Below are 19,996 nucleotides of genomic sequence, written 5' to 3' on the forward strand. Positions count from 1 at the left end.
TTCTTTTTTTTTATTACTTGACGGTGTAAATAACACGTAAAAAAGGAGAAGATGAAGAAGAAGAAAAAAATCCCCTGGCTTGTAACCCTAGACGTTGAAGGGTGCGACGGATCTCTGCGAAGCGGATCGGATGCAGAAACTATTTGATGGCTGAGGATCAGCCGAGTGAAACAAAAAGAGAAAAGAATCCCCAAAAGACGCTGGATAGAGAACAAATAGAGCCCGCGCACTTTTTATAGGGATCCTGGTCTTTGAACGTTAGGTTAGATGGTGGATGTCAAATGAGATTTCGCCTCCGTCCTTTTTCCTTCTTCTTCTTCTTCTTCTTCTTTTTGTGTCGTCGACTAACAGACACTGGCCGCCGCCCGTCTAAACCCAATTTATAACATGTATAATATATCGACCGTGACGACGCTGTCGACCAGACCTTTGCCGTCTTTTATCTGTCACAAAGAGCCAAACGGCAAGGAGACATCTCCTTGTACGACGACGACGAGATCTTCTTATACTTTGGAATCAAACGAACAAAAGTTGCCCGACAACTTGGGCCCCTGCTGCCGGTCGCTGCTGGTGCCTTGACATTCACAGCGTATATGCGACGACGATGATGATGATGATTATGGAAAACTTGGAAACTTTTGGCGATTCTTGTTTTGCCCCTTTCGGCCAAGTTGCGAGTCTTAACACGGCGACGACGAGCATCAGCCTTTGTTAGATCGTAGACGACACAAAGGCGGAGTCGCAAAGTCGGCTTCCTCTACTACTAGGAACAACAACTACAACTGTACTTGAAGAACGTCTGGCGTGAACGATGGCACTTGGTAGCGCAGGAATCACAATAATAATAAAAAAACAGAGGATTTTCAAGGGAAAATTGTTGTTTTTCCAGTTAGGAGAAGAAGAAAAACAAAATCTTTTTTTTTTTTCAGGAATGGCTAGAACCAAGTCATTACACAATAGGCGTCACGGTTGATTCCATCAGGAATCCGCTTTTATGTTGTTGCTTTTTCTGGTTCAAAGGGAAAACCTTTATGAATCCAAGAAGAAAAAAATGCAGAAGCCAAGCGGAGCGAATCAAATGTTGAACAATGAAAGGGAAAACAACAAAAACAAATAAACAAACGAGTCGAGGAAACGAAACGAACAAGTGAAAGGTAAAATGAAGAAAATTATTTAAAAAAAAAAAGAGGCGGGAATAAATACATTTTTCAAAAGAAGCGCTTGCCCGAGTAATTGAAAATCGTTTGAATAGGAAAAAAAAGAGAGAAAAAATATTTTCCTCTTTTTTCTGCAACGGTTATTATTAGCCTACACACACACACACACACACACACTCGTGAGCGTTACACACGGCCGTGTTTGAAATTGTTTCAGCCGTCAAGTTGTTTATTGTCTTTATAAGAAGAAAAAGGGTCGACCTTCGTCTTTTATGTAGAGCATCAGAGCGCTCTTGACGGATAAAAAAAAAAGTAGTGCGCCAGTACCATTACATCGAGCCGACATTATTCTTCAATCTTCATTAACGTGACGGGCCAGAGCGAGCGCGACACGGCCCTTGAAAACGACACGGACTTAAAAAAAGAAAAAGAAAAAAGACTAAGAAACTGAACGACCGCCCGTCAGAAAAAAAGTACGTAAGAGAGAAAGAGAAAATGTATTATAGATCAGTGGAAAGTGAAAATAAAAAAAAAACCTTCTAACCAAAAAACAGGATAAAGAAAACGAGAGAGAAAATAAGAAGACCGGACGGATTTCCGCACGCGCTCTCTATCTCTCTCGTCTACTACCAAGGGTTAAAAGGGGCTCCCCCCCCCACTACGTTCTTTTTTTTTTTTATTTGATTTTATTTTTTCGATTCCCACTCTATCCATCTCTTTCGTACACATCCAGGAAGGATGTGTCTGCCGGGAGAGACGCAAAAATCCAATGGCTTTATTCCACTAAAGCGCGTCGTAAAACACAGGCGAGGGCGGGAGAAGCTAGGGGCCGCCAAGGGATATAATTAACTTAGCAAATTGTACAATGTACATACTTTGGTGGGTTACGTTAGTTGTAACACGAACAGATGGGGTTTCCCAGTCTCTAAGCCCTAAGCGCTTTTCTATCGGCCCCGTTTTCGTTCTCTTTTCTCTTAAATGTACCTGACAAGACGCAATGAGATGATCGAGCCCTGACGAGGTTGTAAGGATGAATGATCATCTCATCTCGCGGCTGCTGCTGCTGCGGCTGATGCTGATGCTCTTGAACCGATTCCAGTTGATGCTGGCCCGGGTGGTACTCCATCTCGCCGCCAATGTTGGCGTAGATGCACGAGTCGTCCTCATCCATTTTGTGTTCTATGCAACAAGAATGTGTCCCGGCTGTCTCGCTTGATTACGAGATGACTCACTACTACTCGCGAGGGGAAATTGCGTCCGTCATAACGTCAACAGTCACGAACTTGTTGATCACACAACAGTTAGCCAGCGAAAAAATGTCGTCGCCAGCCGTCAGCCGCCGACACCAAACAAATGTCGTTTGCCTCCGACGCAATTCACTTCACTCTGCCGAACGGTTGAACACGAGAAAAGAAAAAAAAATGTCGACAGCACTCGAATCAAAAAATACAAAAGCGGATGCGCTGGAGTAGGGATGAGAGAAAAAGAGTTCCTCCAGCACGATTACGTCAACCGATCTCCTAGACGGATGGTTTCGTTCTGGTCCTGTTGGGAGCCCGCTCCTGCCAAGTCGTTCACAGTCGGGTGGGGTGTAGTCGAGTCAAGCGATTCTCGGCTACAGTCGAGGGGATATAGCTGGAGGGGGAGATCCCGGAGTTGCTGAGTCACATCACTGCGCATGAACCGATTTCATCCTCCACCCAAACAAGAGTGAAAAAGCCCCGGCTCTTTGCTGTGTGTGCGCTCTGCATATAGCCAAGCAACTCGGTCGGCAGATAAAGACTCGACTAGATGCGCGCGACACAAGCACATCACCAAGAGCTGCAACCTGTCTTTCGATTCCTCTTTTCCATTCTTTCACGCTACTTTGCCCTTCTCTCAGAACAAAAACCCACGCCACCACTACCACCATCCAAAAAAAAAAAAGAAAAAGGAAAAACGAGAGGCCCTTAACGAATGTTTCACTCTACCGCACTCCTTTTATTTTATTTTTTCTTTTCTTTTCGCTTCGTTCTTGGCTGGCTGAATTGCCGGGCAACGCGTATTGGCACAGAAGAAAACGAGAAATACACGACAGTTTTATTGGCCAACATTTTCATCCATCAAAGCCAAAAGGAACACGGCGAAGAGAAAAGATAAAAATAATACGAAGAAGAAGAAGAAAAAAAAAAAGAGTAGAAGCTACCAAAGTGGCTGTCTCTGTTATTCTTCTATACGACCTTCATCCCAGTTGGTCGTGAATCACTCACGAAGAAGAAACAAAAAATTGGAAGCGAAACCCGTCTATCCAAACGCTTACAGAGAAAAACTGACAATTTCCAAAAAATAAACTCTTCAAATTTGTTTTTGCCGCAATTTCAAGTGCAAAAAGAAAAAAACTTGTCCAAACCAAAATTGTGTCGCAGAATTTTCTATATGGAATTGCTGTTGGTGATTTATTGTTATCAAAGAGCTGGCGTCCCCCCGAGGGGCAGATAAAACATCAGTCGATTCTCTTCTTCTTCTTCTTCTCTCACACAAAAACCATCGATCGAATCTGACAACGAAGCCAACAGCAGCAGCAGCACGCGCTCAGTCCCGACTACTACATGTATAGTAGATAGATATATATGTATAAGTACAACAAAACCCCGCTCCCTTCCTCACCATGAAACTGTACAGCAAGAAATGGTTGCTGGGCATTGTGAAGCAGAGCTCAGCCAGGATCGAGGATAATGGACCTTTTTGCCAGGGCTTCCTCCAGCAGCTTCCACTATTTAAAATATAATACGCAGAGAGAGAGAGTGAGGGGAAAAGCAAAAAGAGATCTAGTAGATATAGGCCCAGCCGACAACTATAGACTGCTGCACTAAAAAAAAAGCGGCAACCCCCCTTCAAACTAGTAGAGTAAAAATGTATACAAGAACGGATGTAACAATCAAATTGGGAGGGTCCTTTTATTGGGTCTCATGGTGGAGAAGAAAGGAGAAGGGGGAAAAAAAGGGAGAGAGAGGGGGGCAATAGGCGCGTGCTACCGGTGGGTTTCGATGTTGTGGGACTGTCGATCGTTTTCGCCATCCAATTTTCGATATCACCTGCTGGGTCGGCGTACGCCCTAATTAATTCGGTCACGCTGCCCCCCTCCCCCGGTTCCCACAGCGCCGAGGGACTCGTCGTGTACATACAAAACCAGGGTCCATTGTATTACTCTAGTGCAACTACAATATTACATCCCAATTTTCCGTCCAACCCGACGACGACGACGACGACGGAATCATGATAATGACAAATGCCAGCGAGAAAATGAGAACCCCCTCCCGATTGACTCCGCCCTCGGCTGACTCTTGTGTACATACAATAAGAGACGACTCTATTATGCGTTCAATAGCTTGCCATGTGTGTCTATAGACCTTGGAATTTATCATAGCGCACAATAGGTGTACGTACACTGTACACGAAAAAAGGGGAGAAAAGAAAAAAGAAAAGAAAAGTTTGATGTACAAGTTTAATATGATGATGAAGCTTCAACCCGTATTTTTGTTGTAATATTTTCCACCCCTTTTCATCCCGAGCTGTTGCCCAGCAGCGCTGCTGGCACAGAGAAGAAGAAGAAGAAGACGAAAACGGAAGGATTATACTACAGAAATGGTTAGCTCGTTTGTTGTTTATTGTTCAACAGCGTGTATAGAGGTAATATACTCGAATGTGAGCCTCTAATACGTACGATGATATACACTGGGGTTCGCTCCGCCATGGCAGTTTTTTTTTTAATACCGAAGAAGAAAAAAAAAGTGAAAAAAGTAAAAAAAAGAAGAAGAGATAAACAAGGCGGTAGTGCCACGGCGTTTTCTGCCCGCTTCGTCAACTCGTCATGGAAGTAGACTCGGTCCAAAGTAGGAAAAGAAAACCGGAGCAGCAAACACACAAAGCGGCACATAATTTATAAGGTCTACACACAAGGACTCGAGGAGGAATATAAAAAAAAAGAAAAGTCTTAAAACATGGCCGGCTGTCCTCCTGTCCTTAAGTTGCGACTATTGATTATTTCACGTCGACTTGGGAAAATTGTACGGCCTACGCACGTACAAACGCATCCGAGAGTTTTGATCTTCTTTCTTTCTCGAGGTTGACTATGTAGAGATCATCTTATTTTCGACTAGGAGGGGGTTGGTCTACCCACGGTAATTGAGAGATTTTTCAAGCATTTAATTTGATTGATAAGTTTGCGAGTTGAACGAGTTCAATTCAACCGAAACACCAGCGGTTGCCATCGGGGAATTTCCATCGTTTAACACAAAAGCGGATTACAGTCCGACATCATAACGAGAGAAAAGGCTCTCGAGTTCAAGGGGAGTGGGCTCTGACAAAGTGCGATATCCCCCACCAAAAAATAAACAAAAAATAAAAAAAGTTACTTGAGGGACGCGTCGAAACTGTGCAATAAATGAAGAGTTATTGCATCCCGCCTAACAAGGAGTGGAAGCAGCTGCTTTTGCATTGATGATTAGTTGTGCCTCCGAGAAAAGAAGGCGGACCTATATTTTCCCTCCCCAGTCTTTTGTGGTTTTTTTGTTTGATCCATTGACGTTGACTTTTTAATAATTCGTGAATAAATAAGTACAACTATACGACTGAGAAACCCTATTTCTACCTATATAGCGCTCTATACAATACTGATTGCATGGAGGACGAGAGAGAGAGAGGTCGTCCAATAATAATCCTCCAAACTAGCGAAAAAAAAAGAAAAAAAAAAACTTTTTGAGTTTTCCATCATTTTTCTTCTCTTGCCATCTCGTCTACTACGCTCAACATCGTCAAACTTTTACTTTGGGCTAATTCTTTTTCCAATTTCAAGATCTGATCTTTCTCTCTCTCTCTCTCTCTCTCCTAGCCGTTTCATCTTCTTTCTCTTTTGTAGATCCCAAGTTTCCCCCTTTTATAAACCAATATAATGCCGACGTAGACAGTTACATCTATTCTGCTCGTATAACTACCTAGCTATATATCCTTTATATATTTTATATACTCTATATCTAATAAATAGCTCTTTCTTTTCTTTCTCTGCTGGGCAACGAATTGAAAAGAGAACAAACTTTTTTTTTTTCCAAAGAAAGAGGAAGGGGGGGGGGGGACCGGCGCTCTCCGTCTGTCGACCCGGAATGATACGCAGTTACGCACACTGTATAGACCCCGTTTGTGCTGACCATCCAGTCGTCGTCGAGTCCAGTCGAGTCCAGCCTCGACATATGATCCACTTTGGTCAAAAAGGGAATCAACCGAATCGACTCGAGGGCACGGGAATTGAACAATAGGCTCACGGGGGGTGCAGCACAACTCTAAGGGGTTGTGCACCGGACAATAAAAAGGGACGGACAATTTTGATAATTTGACGCATTGTCGACAGTCTTTTCTCAAGTTGGCCAGGGGAAATTGTAGTGAGAGAGAAAGAGAGAGTCCTTGTCTGGTTAGAGAGAGAGAGGGGGAGACCAGCAACAACAACAACTACAGGGGAAATCACGACAACGAAATTGAACTGGGATATCCCCGCGGATGCGACATTTCACTCAATTTTGAAAGACCTTTCGGATTAGATCGGGACTCAATCGAAGAGCAGGGGGAGAAAACTTGTCACCGGTGAGGGTCTCTCTCTATTTATTTCTTTTTATCTCTGTCCATGTGGGTCGGAGGAAACACTCGGTGACAGAGGGGGTCAATCGCATCGGTCGAGTCTGAGAAAAATTGGGAACAACCGAATCCCGTCGTCCGTCTTGGGCTTGAGTCTGCCACGCCGATGATTTGATATCCACACACACACACACACACAGCAAATAGGAAAGGGACACGAAAAGTATTGCTGCACGCATCACCCCTGGAAAAAGATGATGAGAAAAAGTAGATATCTTGGAGCGCGCGTCTAGTCGACCGGAAACTTTGGGGGAGGTGGGGGGGGGGGATAGAGGACGGGCGGCGTTGCTTTCCCCTTCATCAGAATAAGCGGCGGGTGGTAGATCGACTCGCCAAATAGAAAAAAAAAAAAGTACTCGGCGCTACTTTTTCGAGTTTCAAGTGTATAATAACCTCCCCCCATCCGAACAAGTAATATTGCTGCGCATTACCAAGTAATACAACTAGTACTACTACTTCTTGTACTACTCACACGCGCGCACATTCCCCTCCGCTGTGAGTGACAAGGTGATCAAACTTCCGTTCATCCGGACGGGACGGAACGGTCCCGGCAGCCATCCCGTGACGGTGAAAAAAGAGAGAGAGAAACGAAGACGGAATATTCTTATTGAGCTGGGCGACGATACAAAACGGCGGGACAAAGAGCGCCATCAAATCGGGGAGGCAGCACAACCCGCTTTGGGGGTAATAGATTGAGAGAAATCACTCGCTTTATGGGCGGGCGTAGATCTTATTAATAACCTGTCAGACGCCCTCAATATAGGCGACCGCCACAACCTATTTCACGATGAGCAGACGGGCGAACGCTATATACAACAGACAGCGGAAGAATCATCTTTTTATGTTTACCTGATTTCAAAACTCGGATGGTGGCCGTCGTGAAAAGTAAAAAAGAAAAAATCGTGATGAAATAGAGCTGATCAGTTGCAACTCAACCAGTCTGGTTCACGGTCTGGTTCGCGGTCTGGTGGGCGTGTTATCGCGGATCATCGACTTTTCGATTACTACTATACAATCCCTGACGACGATTCGCCCATCTTAAGAGTTTTACCTGGCCCAGTCGGTTGGTGATGCACGTCAAACTCGACCCGGAAAACTAAAAGCGAGATTCGTCGAAGAGAAAAAAGATAAATTGGTTTCTTCCTCAGATCGTCGCGCTGTGCTACTTTTTGACATTTATGTTAATTTGAAAAGAGCCAGCTGCCAGGGAGAGTAGTACAGCCTTTCGAGTCTGCCAAGCTGTAAGCTCACAGTGCCATTGCAGTACTACTACACGTAGTGCGTGGGGCCAAACAGTGTAAGTCTGCACTGAACACCTTGTATAATAGATATAGATGGCCCCCTGTTCCACATTATTACATGGCATAGAATTACATAGTGCTGGCGTGGGGGACCCTTGAGCTCTTTGTCTCTTTGCTCTCGCGAGCTATTCTTTTGATTAAAAAGACATAAACAGGTCAAGAGTTCTTTGATCCATTAGTACACGGCGTCGTGTGTACTTAGTATTAGGATCTTCCCAGGTTGTTAAAAGAAAGAAAACAAGTCGACAAAGAGATACAAAACAAGCAAAGGTAAGTGGCAACGTTCCAACTAACCTCAAGATAACTGCAATTATTTGCTATTACGTAAAACACAGCAGCACGCGATAGACGCGATTACTTCCGAGGGAAACAATTGGCAAGTTGTGTTGAATGTGCAAGTCTTTTCGATTCAGATCTCGTTTGCCAATGATTTCCATCAGTCTTGACTTTTCCAAAGGGAACAAGGCGCAGTCGATCGGTGCAGTCGATTTGCAAAAGGTCCCGTAGACGACGAGATGGACGAGATAAGAAACGGAACAAAAATGGCAGCGGCCAGGATACCATCACTCTTTCTATATAGCGACCGATCCGGTCACGTACCAGTTCTCGATCCATCGATTGCGACCTTTTCGAAAGACATATTTGGCGTGGTTTCTTCGCTATCTGCATTTCTGCATAGTCCGCTGCTCTCCATACTCACAAAAGGTTTAGTGTTTTCAAAAAGCTTTTCCAGTTCACCGAATCAGTCAAATAAATATTTGCCCCCACCTAACTGAATTTATTTCCCTGGGAGGTGAACGGGAAGGCGGAAGTAATGCGGAACTCGTACAAACATCCGTTGCTCCTCGACAAATTACCGAACGCGATTTGAAAGGGGCATCATTTGCAAAGTGCGTCCTACATTCATTAATGAGCCATGAGTAACATCGAGTCCGGATAATAACAGACAGACTGGAGCAAGTTATACCAGTCGGAGTGCCGTAAGCGGGGGGGAATCAAGGAGCAGGAGGAGAGCAGGTCTTAATTGCATTGGGATTGTACAAGGGTCTCAGCCGAGAAAGGGCAGCAGAGCAGAGTCTCCTCGGCGTCGCCCAGCGAAAATGCCATCCAGAATTTTCGTGCGGAGGAGGGGTGTGCAGTAAACTACTCTATAAGGTATGCATCTATCCATCCATCCATCCCTCGTTGCCTCCGCCCGTGTTCTCTCTACGCCAAGCAAGTGAATTATGTGCCAAAGGAAGGACAGGCTTGGCAGTGACACTTAACATTCCCCACGCACTTGGTCGATCGAGTCTAAAGCCAAGAGACTCGTGCCGTGCGCTCCGTCTAGCGCAACTGCCATCGGCAACGATATATGTTGACCAATCAAAGCCAGCACTCACAGGAATATCAAGAAGTGGGAGGGGGAAGGTCGAGATTTCTTTGAAGGAGAAAAAGAAAATAAATACGCAGAATTGGATTGTCTTAGCATTTCCCCATATCCTCCGGCGGCAATTTTGTGTGAGGGGCGTGCGGCTGCGGAGGAGCTAAATCAACAGTTGATTTTCTCTTCCGCACGAGAAAGAAACGGAGGGAGGAAAATGGTGCAAGATACTACGCAAGATTGACTCTCTCTTTTCTCTTGGTTGGGCTCCTTCTTCTTTTCCCCCATTCTCATCCGGAATGGAGTTTGAGGCGCACAGAACCTCGCGGACACACCGAGGCAAAAACGTGAAGAGCATCCATAATACAAAAAGGACTCTCTCTCTCTCTCTCTCTCTTTCCCCGCGTCTTATACACACACACACACGTACTACACAAGAGGCAAGAAGAAGAAGAAGATGGAAGGAATCAGTGAAGATGACAGATTTAATCCCAGAGATAATACAAAAAGTAAAAGGAACTGCCATTGCAAAAGGCAATATGCTCCTCCTCCTACAGCCCCAGTCAACTAATACTACTCGTCGGGACCACTAAAGCTGCGGCAGCGTCACGCCACCAGACTTCCACCAAAGAGGATTTCTCTCTCTCTCTCTTGATTCTTTAACTTCTTCCTCTTTATTTTTATAACCCCCCCCCCGTCTTCCTGCAGATTCCCAGAAAAAAAGTCGTGAGCCGAAAACGCCATCTAGATTTCAAGCAAACGAGCCGTGTGCGCCTCCGTATTTCTTCCGAATTCATTTTGATGTATTCCATCAAAAAACCAACGGAACCCAGCCTACGCCTTTGCCCTCCCGAAAAAAGGAAGAACCGAGTCAGACTCTTGTGCCAAGCGGATTCCAAAGAATAACGGTCCTCATTAAGAGAATATGAGACAATGGAGAGCGGATATCAGCCAAGAGCGGCCAAGAGATATCCTCTTCTTCTTTCTCTCTTTTTCGACTTTTGTGACTTCCCAATCTTCAGCTTACATCCGAAAAAGAGAGAGAGAGAGGAAAGAAAAGATACATATCTATATACTTGCTCTTTTGTGTTATCTTTGCAAGAAAAATAGACACTCGTATTCAGTCTGAACAAATAAAGAAACAAGAAATTGAACGCCTTGTTCTGTGGATCTATTCAAAAAAAGGGAATCCTTTGCAAATACTTTGTTTTTTCTGTTTCTGTCTTTCTGGTTGCCCAAATGGGGAGGGGGAAAAAAAAAACAACAACAAGAGCCTCATCGCTGGGAGGAACGTAAAAAAGAAGCTAAAAGGGGGATCGCGTTGAAAGGGATTGCGCTATTTAGTGCCCAACGGTTCTAGAGCTCTGCGAGTATAGCGCCGGATCCTAATGCACTGGCCACCACCGAGTCCTGTACTAGTGTAGTGCTCCAGCCATGTCGTCGTCCTCGTCGTCATACTGCCCCTGGAGACGAGATTAATTCGTTGGGTCGCTCCTACGCTGCCGATTTCGAGGCTTGTCCGCTTTGGCAGCAGCAGCCATGTCGCCTCACATCCAGTCGAATAGTCCAGCGGCGGCGAGACGGGAAACGACCGAGGACGGAAGGGCGGACAAGTTTAATCCGCTTTCAGCCAAAGGAGAGGGGACACGGTGTATGTCTATACAGACGACAGAAAAGCTGAGACTATACAAGTCCTCTCTCTCTTTCTCTCTTATTCCAAAGGCTGGAATGATGACGGACCAACCTCCCCACCCTTCTCTCTTTTCACGGACCAAGGCGTACAACATTAACTGAGAACCCGATGACGCATAGTGACGGCCGCCTTTTTTCTCTTTATGAGATGCGCCATCCACTGTGTAGTATACAGCAGCAGCAGTAGCAATAGTAGTAGTGTTTGCATGTATACGTAGTAGACACACAGCGACTCACTACATGAAAAACAAGCCCGGATGTCTATTCATTTCCTCCTCCCGGCGGTGGTGGTGGCAACAGCGTCCTACGCGTTCTACGTATACATATAGGGCCAGGGCCAGATTAATACGCCGACGTGTATAATGGGAGGGGGGTAGTAGTAGGATAGAAATGACGTCTAACCTATTACGGCGGCGGCTACGGAGAAAATGTTTGCGGCCCATACATCAGAACGAGGAAATGGGAATTCGTATATGGATATGGAGAAACCTGTGCATGTCAGAGTACTCGGGTAATGGGTTCGTCATCATCCCAGCCAAAAGCAGCGCAGGGGGGAGAGAGGAGGAGGGGGGGGATATCTTTCCAGATTTATGCGCCGTAATTTATACCGTATAGTAATAGTCTCTGTGTATGTATATACTATAAGCTCTGAGCTATATGAAGACTGTTACCGCACATCATTAGAGATTTCGGTGGTAGAACCCGGAGGCTCTTTCGTCTTGTACTTTCGTTATGTTGTTTGTTTTGTTCCCTCATCTTGGCAATCTGTACACAGTAACCGCGCCCAAACGAGGCCCCTTTCAGAGCAAATCTGGTAGCAACGCCATCGGCGCAATACAAAACTGGAGAGAGAAAGAAAGAAAAAACAATTTCGGGATTGTATTGGGAAAATCCTGACTCTATAAACGATTTGAGCGAATTTGGCAGCTGCAGGGCGGCCGTGTTCCCATGACCGAAAATCAGGTCGTCGTGAAAGGGAAACAGGAAAAGCGATGGATCTATTGTGTTCGACTCGGCGCTGCAATAGACTGTGCGCAGTTTAAATGTGTACAACAAACAACAACAGGTGTGTCACCATGACGACTGCTGCGCCAGTCAGCCGCGACGTCTTTGACAGGCAGGGATTTCGTGTTAAAAAGAAAAAAAAGGGGATGAGAAAAGATGGGCGTCGTCGCCTTCGTTCGCTCAGTCAACGATGAAAAGACCCTGCTTCAACGCTTCTTCTTTTTCTTTCGACCCGTTTTATGAATACACGTCCTTCATCTCTCGTCTCCTGGATGCACAATGGCTCCCAGATCGAGTCATCCATCCATCCATCCATACCGGGGAGGAGAGATGTGATTTCTCAGCGCAGCAGTAGCATTTCTACCCACGCTCCTTTTCTTATTCTCAGCAACTCGACTAATCAACTGGCCGATTGTCTTTCGTCGAAATGACTCCCCATCACAAAAGTCAAGGACCAGATTTCGACGCTGAATTTTCATCAGCGATTCTCGTCCCCCCCCCCCCGTAGGGCAAAGAATACAAGTTTTCAAAAAAGTTAACAAGTCAACTTGTATATTTCTCCTCCGAGACTCCAAACTTGGGAGAAGAAAAAAAAATTTGTTTTCAATCAAATCCATAGAAAACGACAAGAAGGAAATCTTTCGAAGGACTGGCTCGCGAGAGAAAAGGAAGTCGAAGAATCCAATTAACTCCGGCATCCGGGCGACAGCGTCCGACTTTGGGAATATTATAGCCGACGGGATCGAGCAAATGGAAACTTTTCGATTCTCTCTCTCTCTCTTTTCCTTTCTTAAGCAGCGGGAGCGACTGGCTTTCATCTTCATCGTCGTCGCCCGTGCAGACTCATTATGACATCTACACTCCTAGTCCGATCTCAGGTGCGTGAACCCGACTAGAAACGATTACGATCGTTATGCACTAAAGGTCAGAGGCTCCCCGGTGACGATTATGACGACGGGCGAATCTGTTCCCAGGGCAAGAGGCGCAGATTGAACGGGCCAAAATAAAAAAGGAAATCAAACAAGAAAATAAAAGGCGAAACGAGATGCAGCGGAGGACGTTCTTCCCACCCCAGCTGCAAAAGTTCTCAACAGCGTCAACTTGGCGAGTCAGACAGGAGCTCGAGAAAACGACGACGACGGCGGCGGTGATATCTGGTAATAATAACGAGCTCCTGCCTGGCGACGTCTATCTCGTTATCCTTTCACTTTGGTTAGAGGTGCGAGCGCAGTTTGCTATTAGGTTCATCACGTTCTGCACTGCCACTGCACACCATGGGTAGACCAGTGGCGGACGTGTACATTTTCGGGTGGAAACTCGCGAGTCCATTCAGAGTCGTGTCAAAGATTTCGACAAGTCGGGCGACGGAGTTGCTAAAAGGTGATGGGAGTATCATTGAGACTTGGTGCGACGGATGGAAACAAGCCAATGCAAAGTTGCAGCGCAAGCCCCCCTTTCCGTGTAATACACATCAACTTGCCAACCGGCGCAAACTTTCGCCACCTTAAGATTCCCTAGCTGCTGCCCCTGCTCTGCCCCTGCTCTGCTCCTGCTCTGCTCCTTGCAGAACTGACTAATAAAACCTTGGCTCTGTACAAAGTTGGATAGCAACACCAGTCAGGGCGCAGCGCTCTGCTTCGGCTTTTATAATCAAAAGGAGCTCTCAAAGGAGAGCTGGCTCCTTGAAATTTAAGTTCTAATAATGTTACGTCAGTTAAGAGAACCTCCGTCTCTACCGTCTACCCCCTGTCTTCTTCATTCTCTTGGAGCGTATTATCGTTCCAAATTATCCGTAATTTTTTTTTTAAGTTTTGAGCCCGGCGCTGAAGAGAAGAAACAGTGAATGCCACCTACCGGTCGAATAGGGAATGACTTCGTAGGTCGGCGGCTCGTCGCTGTTGTCTTTGGTGACCACCAGAGTGGCGGCACGCTGTTGCTGCATCGGCTGCTGTTGTCCCTGCAGCGCAATCAAACTCGGGTGGTTGAACGACGAACCGCGAGGCGGGAAATCCGGCGGAGGCGGAGGGGCTCCCATACCGTTGCCGGGAGCAGGAGCCGGCGGAGGCGTTCCGTGATCTAATCCAAAAACGATAAAAAAAAATATAAAAAACTCGAATAAAATAAACAGGAACTGACAAAAGTTGAGAGAAATTCAAATCTTATACAAAATAAGAAAAAAAATATAATGGGGACACATTTCTCAGTCGGCAGATTCCAAATGCAAGTCAAGAATCTCCGCTTCCCCTCTTGTAATATGGCACAATAAATAGTGGAGCGTGCCGCATAGATGCAGCCGAGGTTATATAGGACGGAGTGAGCGGCTGAATACGAGATGCAAAAGGATACACAGCAGCTGAGAGAGAGCAAAGCTATTGATTTTCGTCATATCCTTCCGCATTCTGTGTGTAACTCGGTCGAAAAGACCCGGCAAGGAGCGCAATAGGAGCCAAGCCAAACGGAACCCAACCAGCCCCGGCCAGAGAAGAGAGAGTCTGGAGAATTGTCAAAGAGCCTAACAGCTGTATAACAGAGAAAGATCCCGCATCCCATCCAGTCGAGAGTCGTATTTTCGTGTCTATCCCATATTACAAGATAGATACTACTATATCTATATAGTAGTGCAATACTACTACGACGACTACATCGTCGTCTTCGTCGTGTAGGTGAATATCTTAAGCGAGAGTTGCTCCCTCATCCCGTTCTCCTCCGCTTGTCTGTCACCCAAACATCCGGAGAGACTATTGAATAATTCAAACGGAATGGTTTCCTCGAATTTCACGACGACGACGACCACCTCTTCCTCCCCGCCCACCGTCCGCCCGTTTTGACATTTGACAATTTGAGGCGAACACGATCGCCATCCGCAGAATCGGGGCATGTCGCCGCCGCAAGATCGTGTCACGGACAAGCGAAACCTGTTAGCAAACGACAATAGCCGCGCCATGAATGCAGACTGGTGTACAATTGTAGCTCTACATAATGGAGCAGACAATTCCTCTCGTTGATTATCGACTCGCCTGTCAGACGGACAAGAAAAGAAAAGAAGAAGCGCGTGGGCAGTCAGGATCTTTGGTGGTATGGGAGTCAATGTGGGAGGACGGAGGAGGGGAATGGCTTGTTTTTACGACACGGAAATGGTTCCAAATGAACATGTTAGTTGAGCGGTGTGTCCACCCGACGAGTCCCGTTCAGAAAACGAGGTGGACCTGAGCTGGAAAACGACTAAACGAGGGACCACCCATCAGAACCCCCTCCAAAAGAAAAACCGGGCAGATAAGACGAGAGAAAAGAAGATCATGGAAATTCGTGGGCCGGCAGTGTACATGCTCAAAGAGTATAAAACTCCTTGTAGACCCCCCCTTTCCGCTCATTAGCATTTCAACATGTGCAAATGACGTCGCCCTGTATAAATAAAGTTGCTCGGCTCTCACAAAACTGAGCAGCCGAGCGAGCACCGGTCGTCTCGACTCCCCATCTCCTATCTCTCACAGTTTTATTTGATGTAGACCTACTATCCATGTGCTCAACTACCGTCTCTATACACACTTTATGGTCTAGTCTATATCTACATAACGTCTTGGTCCATCTCTTCATAAAGTCTTCATCTCCCTCTTTTAGTTTTATTTTATTTTATTTTTTTACTTCCCAAAATAACCCCCCCGCCCAACCCTTCTATCAATTTGACATGCCAGTTTCAGCGATTGGGTCCAAATCTGCATAAAAAGAGACCGGCCGTGGCCCCCCCCCCCCCCCCCCAATCATGGCCCCCAACTACTTACTCGTCTAAAGTATGCCATATAATGTCTAAGCTCTTTCCTCTCCGGCCCGGAAACTGGAGGAGAAATGAAGATGAAAGGATTCGAGTAGCAACCCAGTCGACTGAATCGCTAAATAGCCAAAATGCAGACAACTATCCATTTCGGCTGTCATCTTTTTTTTCCTTTTATTTTTTTTTTAAAGCAAAGTTATTCAACGGCGAGGTCTGGCAAAGAGATGTTACTACAGACATGCGTATAAAAAGAAGAAATAAATGAAAAGAACGGCGGGGTCACAAAATATGTTGAACCGTCACCGAGACAATTCCATACAAAGTGTTTCGGTTTCAAACGGAAACGGGCAACTTTCGAAAGAAAGCCAATATCGCAATCATAAAAAGTAGCAGTCATGACGATAAATAATCTCGACAGAGGAGCAGATGACACAATGGGCGTGCATAATTACATCCATTTCAATCCGACAAGTTCAAAAAAAAAAGCACCGGGCATATGAAGCCAGTTATAAATATATACAACATACGTACAAACTCGTGTGTGTAATAATAACGACAATACCTCCTCCCCCCTTCTGTCCTCCCGGAAAAAAAAAGTTGAGGGGGGATAAGAAAACAGGGAGGGAGGAAGCCGATGACAAGAAGAGCACGGGGCTTTTATAAGCTGCCGCTGTTAACCTTAGCCGACCTTTTCCTTGTGAGAAATGGCTACTATATACGCGAATCTTTTCCGCTTGGGCGGCTGGCAACAAGCGAAGAGTCGAGATCCAACCGCAACAGAGTCAAGAGAGTTCAAGCCATTCTCGGAATTATTGTTACGAATCAGATTATTATTAGTACAAGTAGAGAGTTTGAGATGATTTAGCCAGAGATTGGTTGGACCTGCCCTCGCACCCTCCACCTAGTCCCCATTGTAACCATTACGGCGACTACCAGTCTGTGCATATTATTGTTATTATTCCCTTTTTTTTCTGATCGTTCACAGTTGGCGATTATAATAGCCGTCGCGCAGCAGATGGCTTCTGCTGGTAAAGGGCCACAAAGTGGCTCCATCCCAACCAGAAAAAAAAGAAAAGAAAAAGAAAAATTTTCTCCTCCACACACACAGCGCCATATTTACGTCTAAAATGTACCATATTCTATAATATCAGAGGCAAAAGCGGCCCTTATTATATACCACACTCTATAACACACACACACACTCACTACATTTGAATATTGATCGGTGGGCGGGGCCGGCGCCGTAGCCGCTTTTCGGGGGCCTTTACAGACCGCGCGGACCTCTAACCGATCGGAGCGATATGTTTCCTTCACATATTAAAGGGGGCAGAGAGACTTTAGCTATTTACAGTCGATTTATAAGAAATTTAATACAATATATTTTTAATACATTGACGAGAGAGAGAGCAGAGCTGCTGCAGGGATAAGAAAAAAAGCCAGTGGCTCGCAGCCATGATTCGACTTTTTTTCTTCTTCTTATTTTATGAGAGGAGTTGGGCCCTGAGGTTTTTTTTCGGGGGGACCTTTCTTTCCGTGCGACTTTCGGTGCGTCCACGCTGGAACTTTGCTCTACACGAAATGGGTCCATCACGGAGAGCAATCAGTCCCGTTATGACGCGGTCCGGTACTCGGCGACAGACACACACACAGAAAAAAGGAAAGGCCCAAATAACTTTGGATGAAAAATGCACGAAATTTTTTGTTGGGGAAAAGCTTTTAAGATGATGATATATAACCTAGTAGTAGACTAGTACTTTGTTTTCCTTTTTCAAACAAATAGAAAGTGGTAGACTTGTGGCGAGATGCTGCGCAGTGGACGGTAAACATTGGAATAATATTTTTTCTCGACAACAATTTTTAGTGGAACGTCAAAAAATGTGTCTCTAAAAATCTGTGTGTGACAAACCATGAGATATAATAATATTGTGTCGAGAGAGCTGAAAAGAACCCCCTCCCCGCCAAAAAAGGGCACTGTCATACACTCGAAAGAGTTGGACGGACCATCATCGACTGCTGGCTGGACTGCCCACTGTTTCGTTGGTTTAGACGACAAGTTTCGAGTTTGTTTCTCTTGTCCTTTTAGAGACTTTTTTTCCCCGAAACTTGTTATACCTTATTCTTGTGATGGAAAGGGACAAATTTACTAGTTCTGGTTTTTTTTTTAATTTCCATTTCGTGATGTTCTTGATGATACCGAGACGACAACACGTCAACTCTTGCCGGCCACTTACTATCGTTTTCTTGAAGCCTTTGCCTTTTAGGTGAAAAATAGTCAAGGCGACAAAAGGGCAGAGGGGAAACCGGACACGACCGAAATCAGTCGGCCATCTAGGTGTTCGGGTCACGCAAACTCTCATTTTCCCCTCATGACTTTGGGTGGGGTGGAAGGGGTTGAGAGACCCTTTGGCTGGATGGAGAGGAATATACTAAAGATCGAGAAGCCCAACAACGAGAAAATCGGACAACAAAACTGATTTGCTTCTTTCCCCCCCGCTTTTTTCTGGGGGGATTTTCTTCAACTCCGCTTGATATTCGAAATAAATTTTGAGGTGTGTGATCGTCATTATTTTCAACACGTGTATCCATTTGAAAATTCATTTTCCCTCTGGGCTATTTTCAACCGTCTATAGGGAATAATGTAATGCATGCATACATCTACCGTCTACAATTTTCCACCCCCAAAAAAACATTTGAGGGCGTGTCTGGTGGTACGGGTCCGAAGAAAGATGTTATTATTACCTCTTGCTTTTTGAATAACAAAACATCAAATTGAGATAATGAACTTCTCTCTCTTTCTCAACCCCCTTTTCTTTCTATTCTTGTCTTGCGCCAAACCGGAATGTTTCAAACAACCAAAAGTGGATTCAATAAAAAAAAGAAAAATAAAACTGTGGGACCCGCAGTGGGAAAAAGAAAAAAAAACAAACCTAACAAAAATACCGCACAGAGTCGATGATTTATGCAGATGACGGGAGATCGATATGGAAAAGGGAAATAACGATGACATCCCTTTTCCACATCAACATCCGCCGGCCAACGCGACACGGCGGACAAAATCCAATAGACAGAGAGAAAATAATCAAATGTTCGATTTATCGAACGGGTGGCGCGTTTGTTTCATTTGTGTCTTGTCTGTTACCTTTCCCAAGTTTGGCCAGCGATCGACTGCCCATCGGCTGTCCGTCTGTCGCATTTGTTATGGACGGCAAAACACACAACACACTCACGAGAGTAATCATAATATAGTAGCAATAAACACACAAGGAAACCAAAACACAACAAAACAACAACAGGCGATGGGTCCTGTGGCAGTGGCCAATTTAATCGATTGATACATCTCCGGGAGCTCATTGCTTTATTTACAGCGTGACCGGCTATGCGGCAGCGCCAGATGATGACGGAATATGTAGGCGTCGATAATGTAAAACGTGGACAGTTTGTCGGCTATATCGAGCGGCAAAATGTGAAAATGGGGATTCCTCTTTCCGTCAACAAAAGAAGAAAGAAAGAAAGAGAAATAAGAAACTGGCTGGTAGTACCTATGGATGTCGTAATACGGCAGCCCACCGCAGGAGGAAACCTCATAGGCTCACTCAATCCAAAACGGGACATGAAAATATGATACGCCGAGGAGGGACGCACACACACACACAACCAAATGGGGGGGGGGGGGGGGGGGGGAGAAAGAAAGCGCAGGTGCTTTTGATCATCGCAATGATTTGATCCCTCCGACGGTCGTGGTCGCCGCCATCATCCAACGTGCGGCAATCACGACCGCCGGCGCTTCCGACGGAGCGCGTCTGCAAACGACGGACTTCCCGCTGGAAAAAAGAAATGTGTTTTTATCGATAGTGCACGTACACCTTTTTCTCCTCTTTCTCCTCTTTTGACGAGCCTTGATATTTCCTGGCGTCTCTCCCTCAAAGACAATTTTTGACAGACGTGCTGGCCGTACCGCGGGAGGGAAAGAAGAAGAAGAAAAAAAATAAATAAATAAATAAAAAAAGAGTTTTTCTTTTTCTTTCCCACACACACACACACAACA

The 19,996-nt window shown here is 45.5% G+C and overlaps 1 protein-coding gene across 3 annotated transcripts in view; it reads right to left on the reverse strand.

Moving 5' to 3' along the window:
• Positions 1-19,996, reverse strand: part of LOC124209537 (teneurin-a-like) — a 114,551-nt gene that overhangs the window by 22,537 nt on the left and 72,018 nt on the right. For 2 of the 3 annotated variants that reach the window (XM_046607561.1, XM_046607562.1), the window contains one exon: positions 14,037-14,258. In XM_046607561.1, the coding sequence (XP_046463517.1) occupies positions 14,037-14,258 (222 nt within the window). Of the gene's footprint in view, positions 1-2,141; positions 3,003-14,036; positions 14,259-19,996 lie in introns of those variants that run through there. The other variant, XM_046607563.1, reaches the window with a different exon arrangement.

This window comes from Daphnia pulex, chromosome 12 (genome assembly GCF_021134715.1).
Source record: "Daphnia pulex isolate KAP4 chromosome 12, ASM2113471v1".
Lineage (NCBI taxonomy): Eukaryota > Metazoa > Arthropoda > Branchiopoda > Diplostraca > Daphniidae > Daphnia > Daphnia pulex.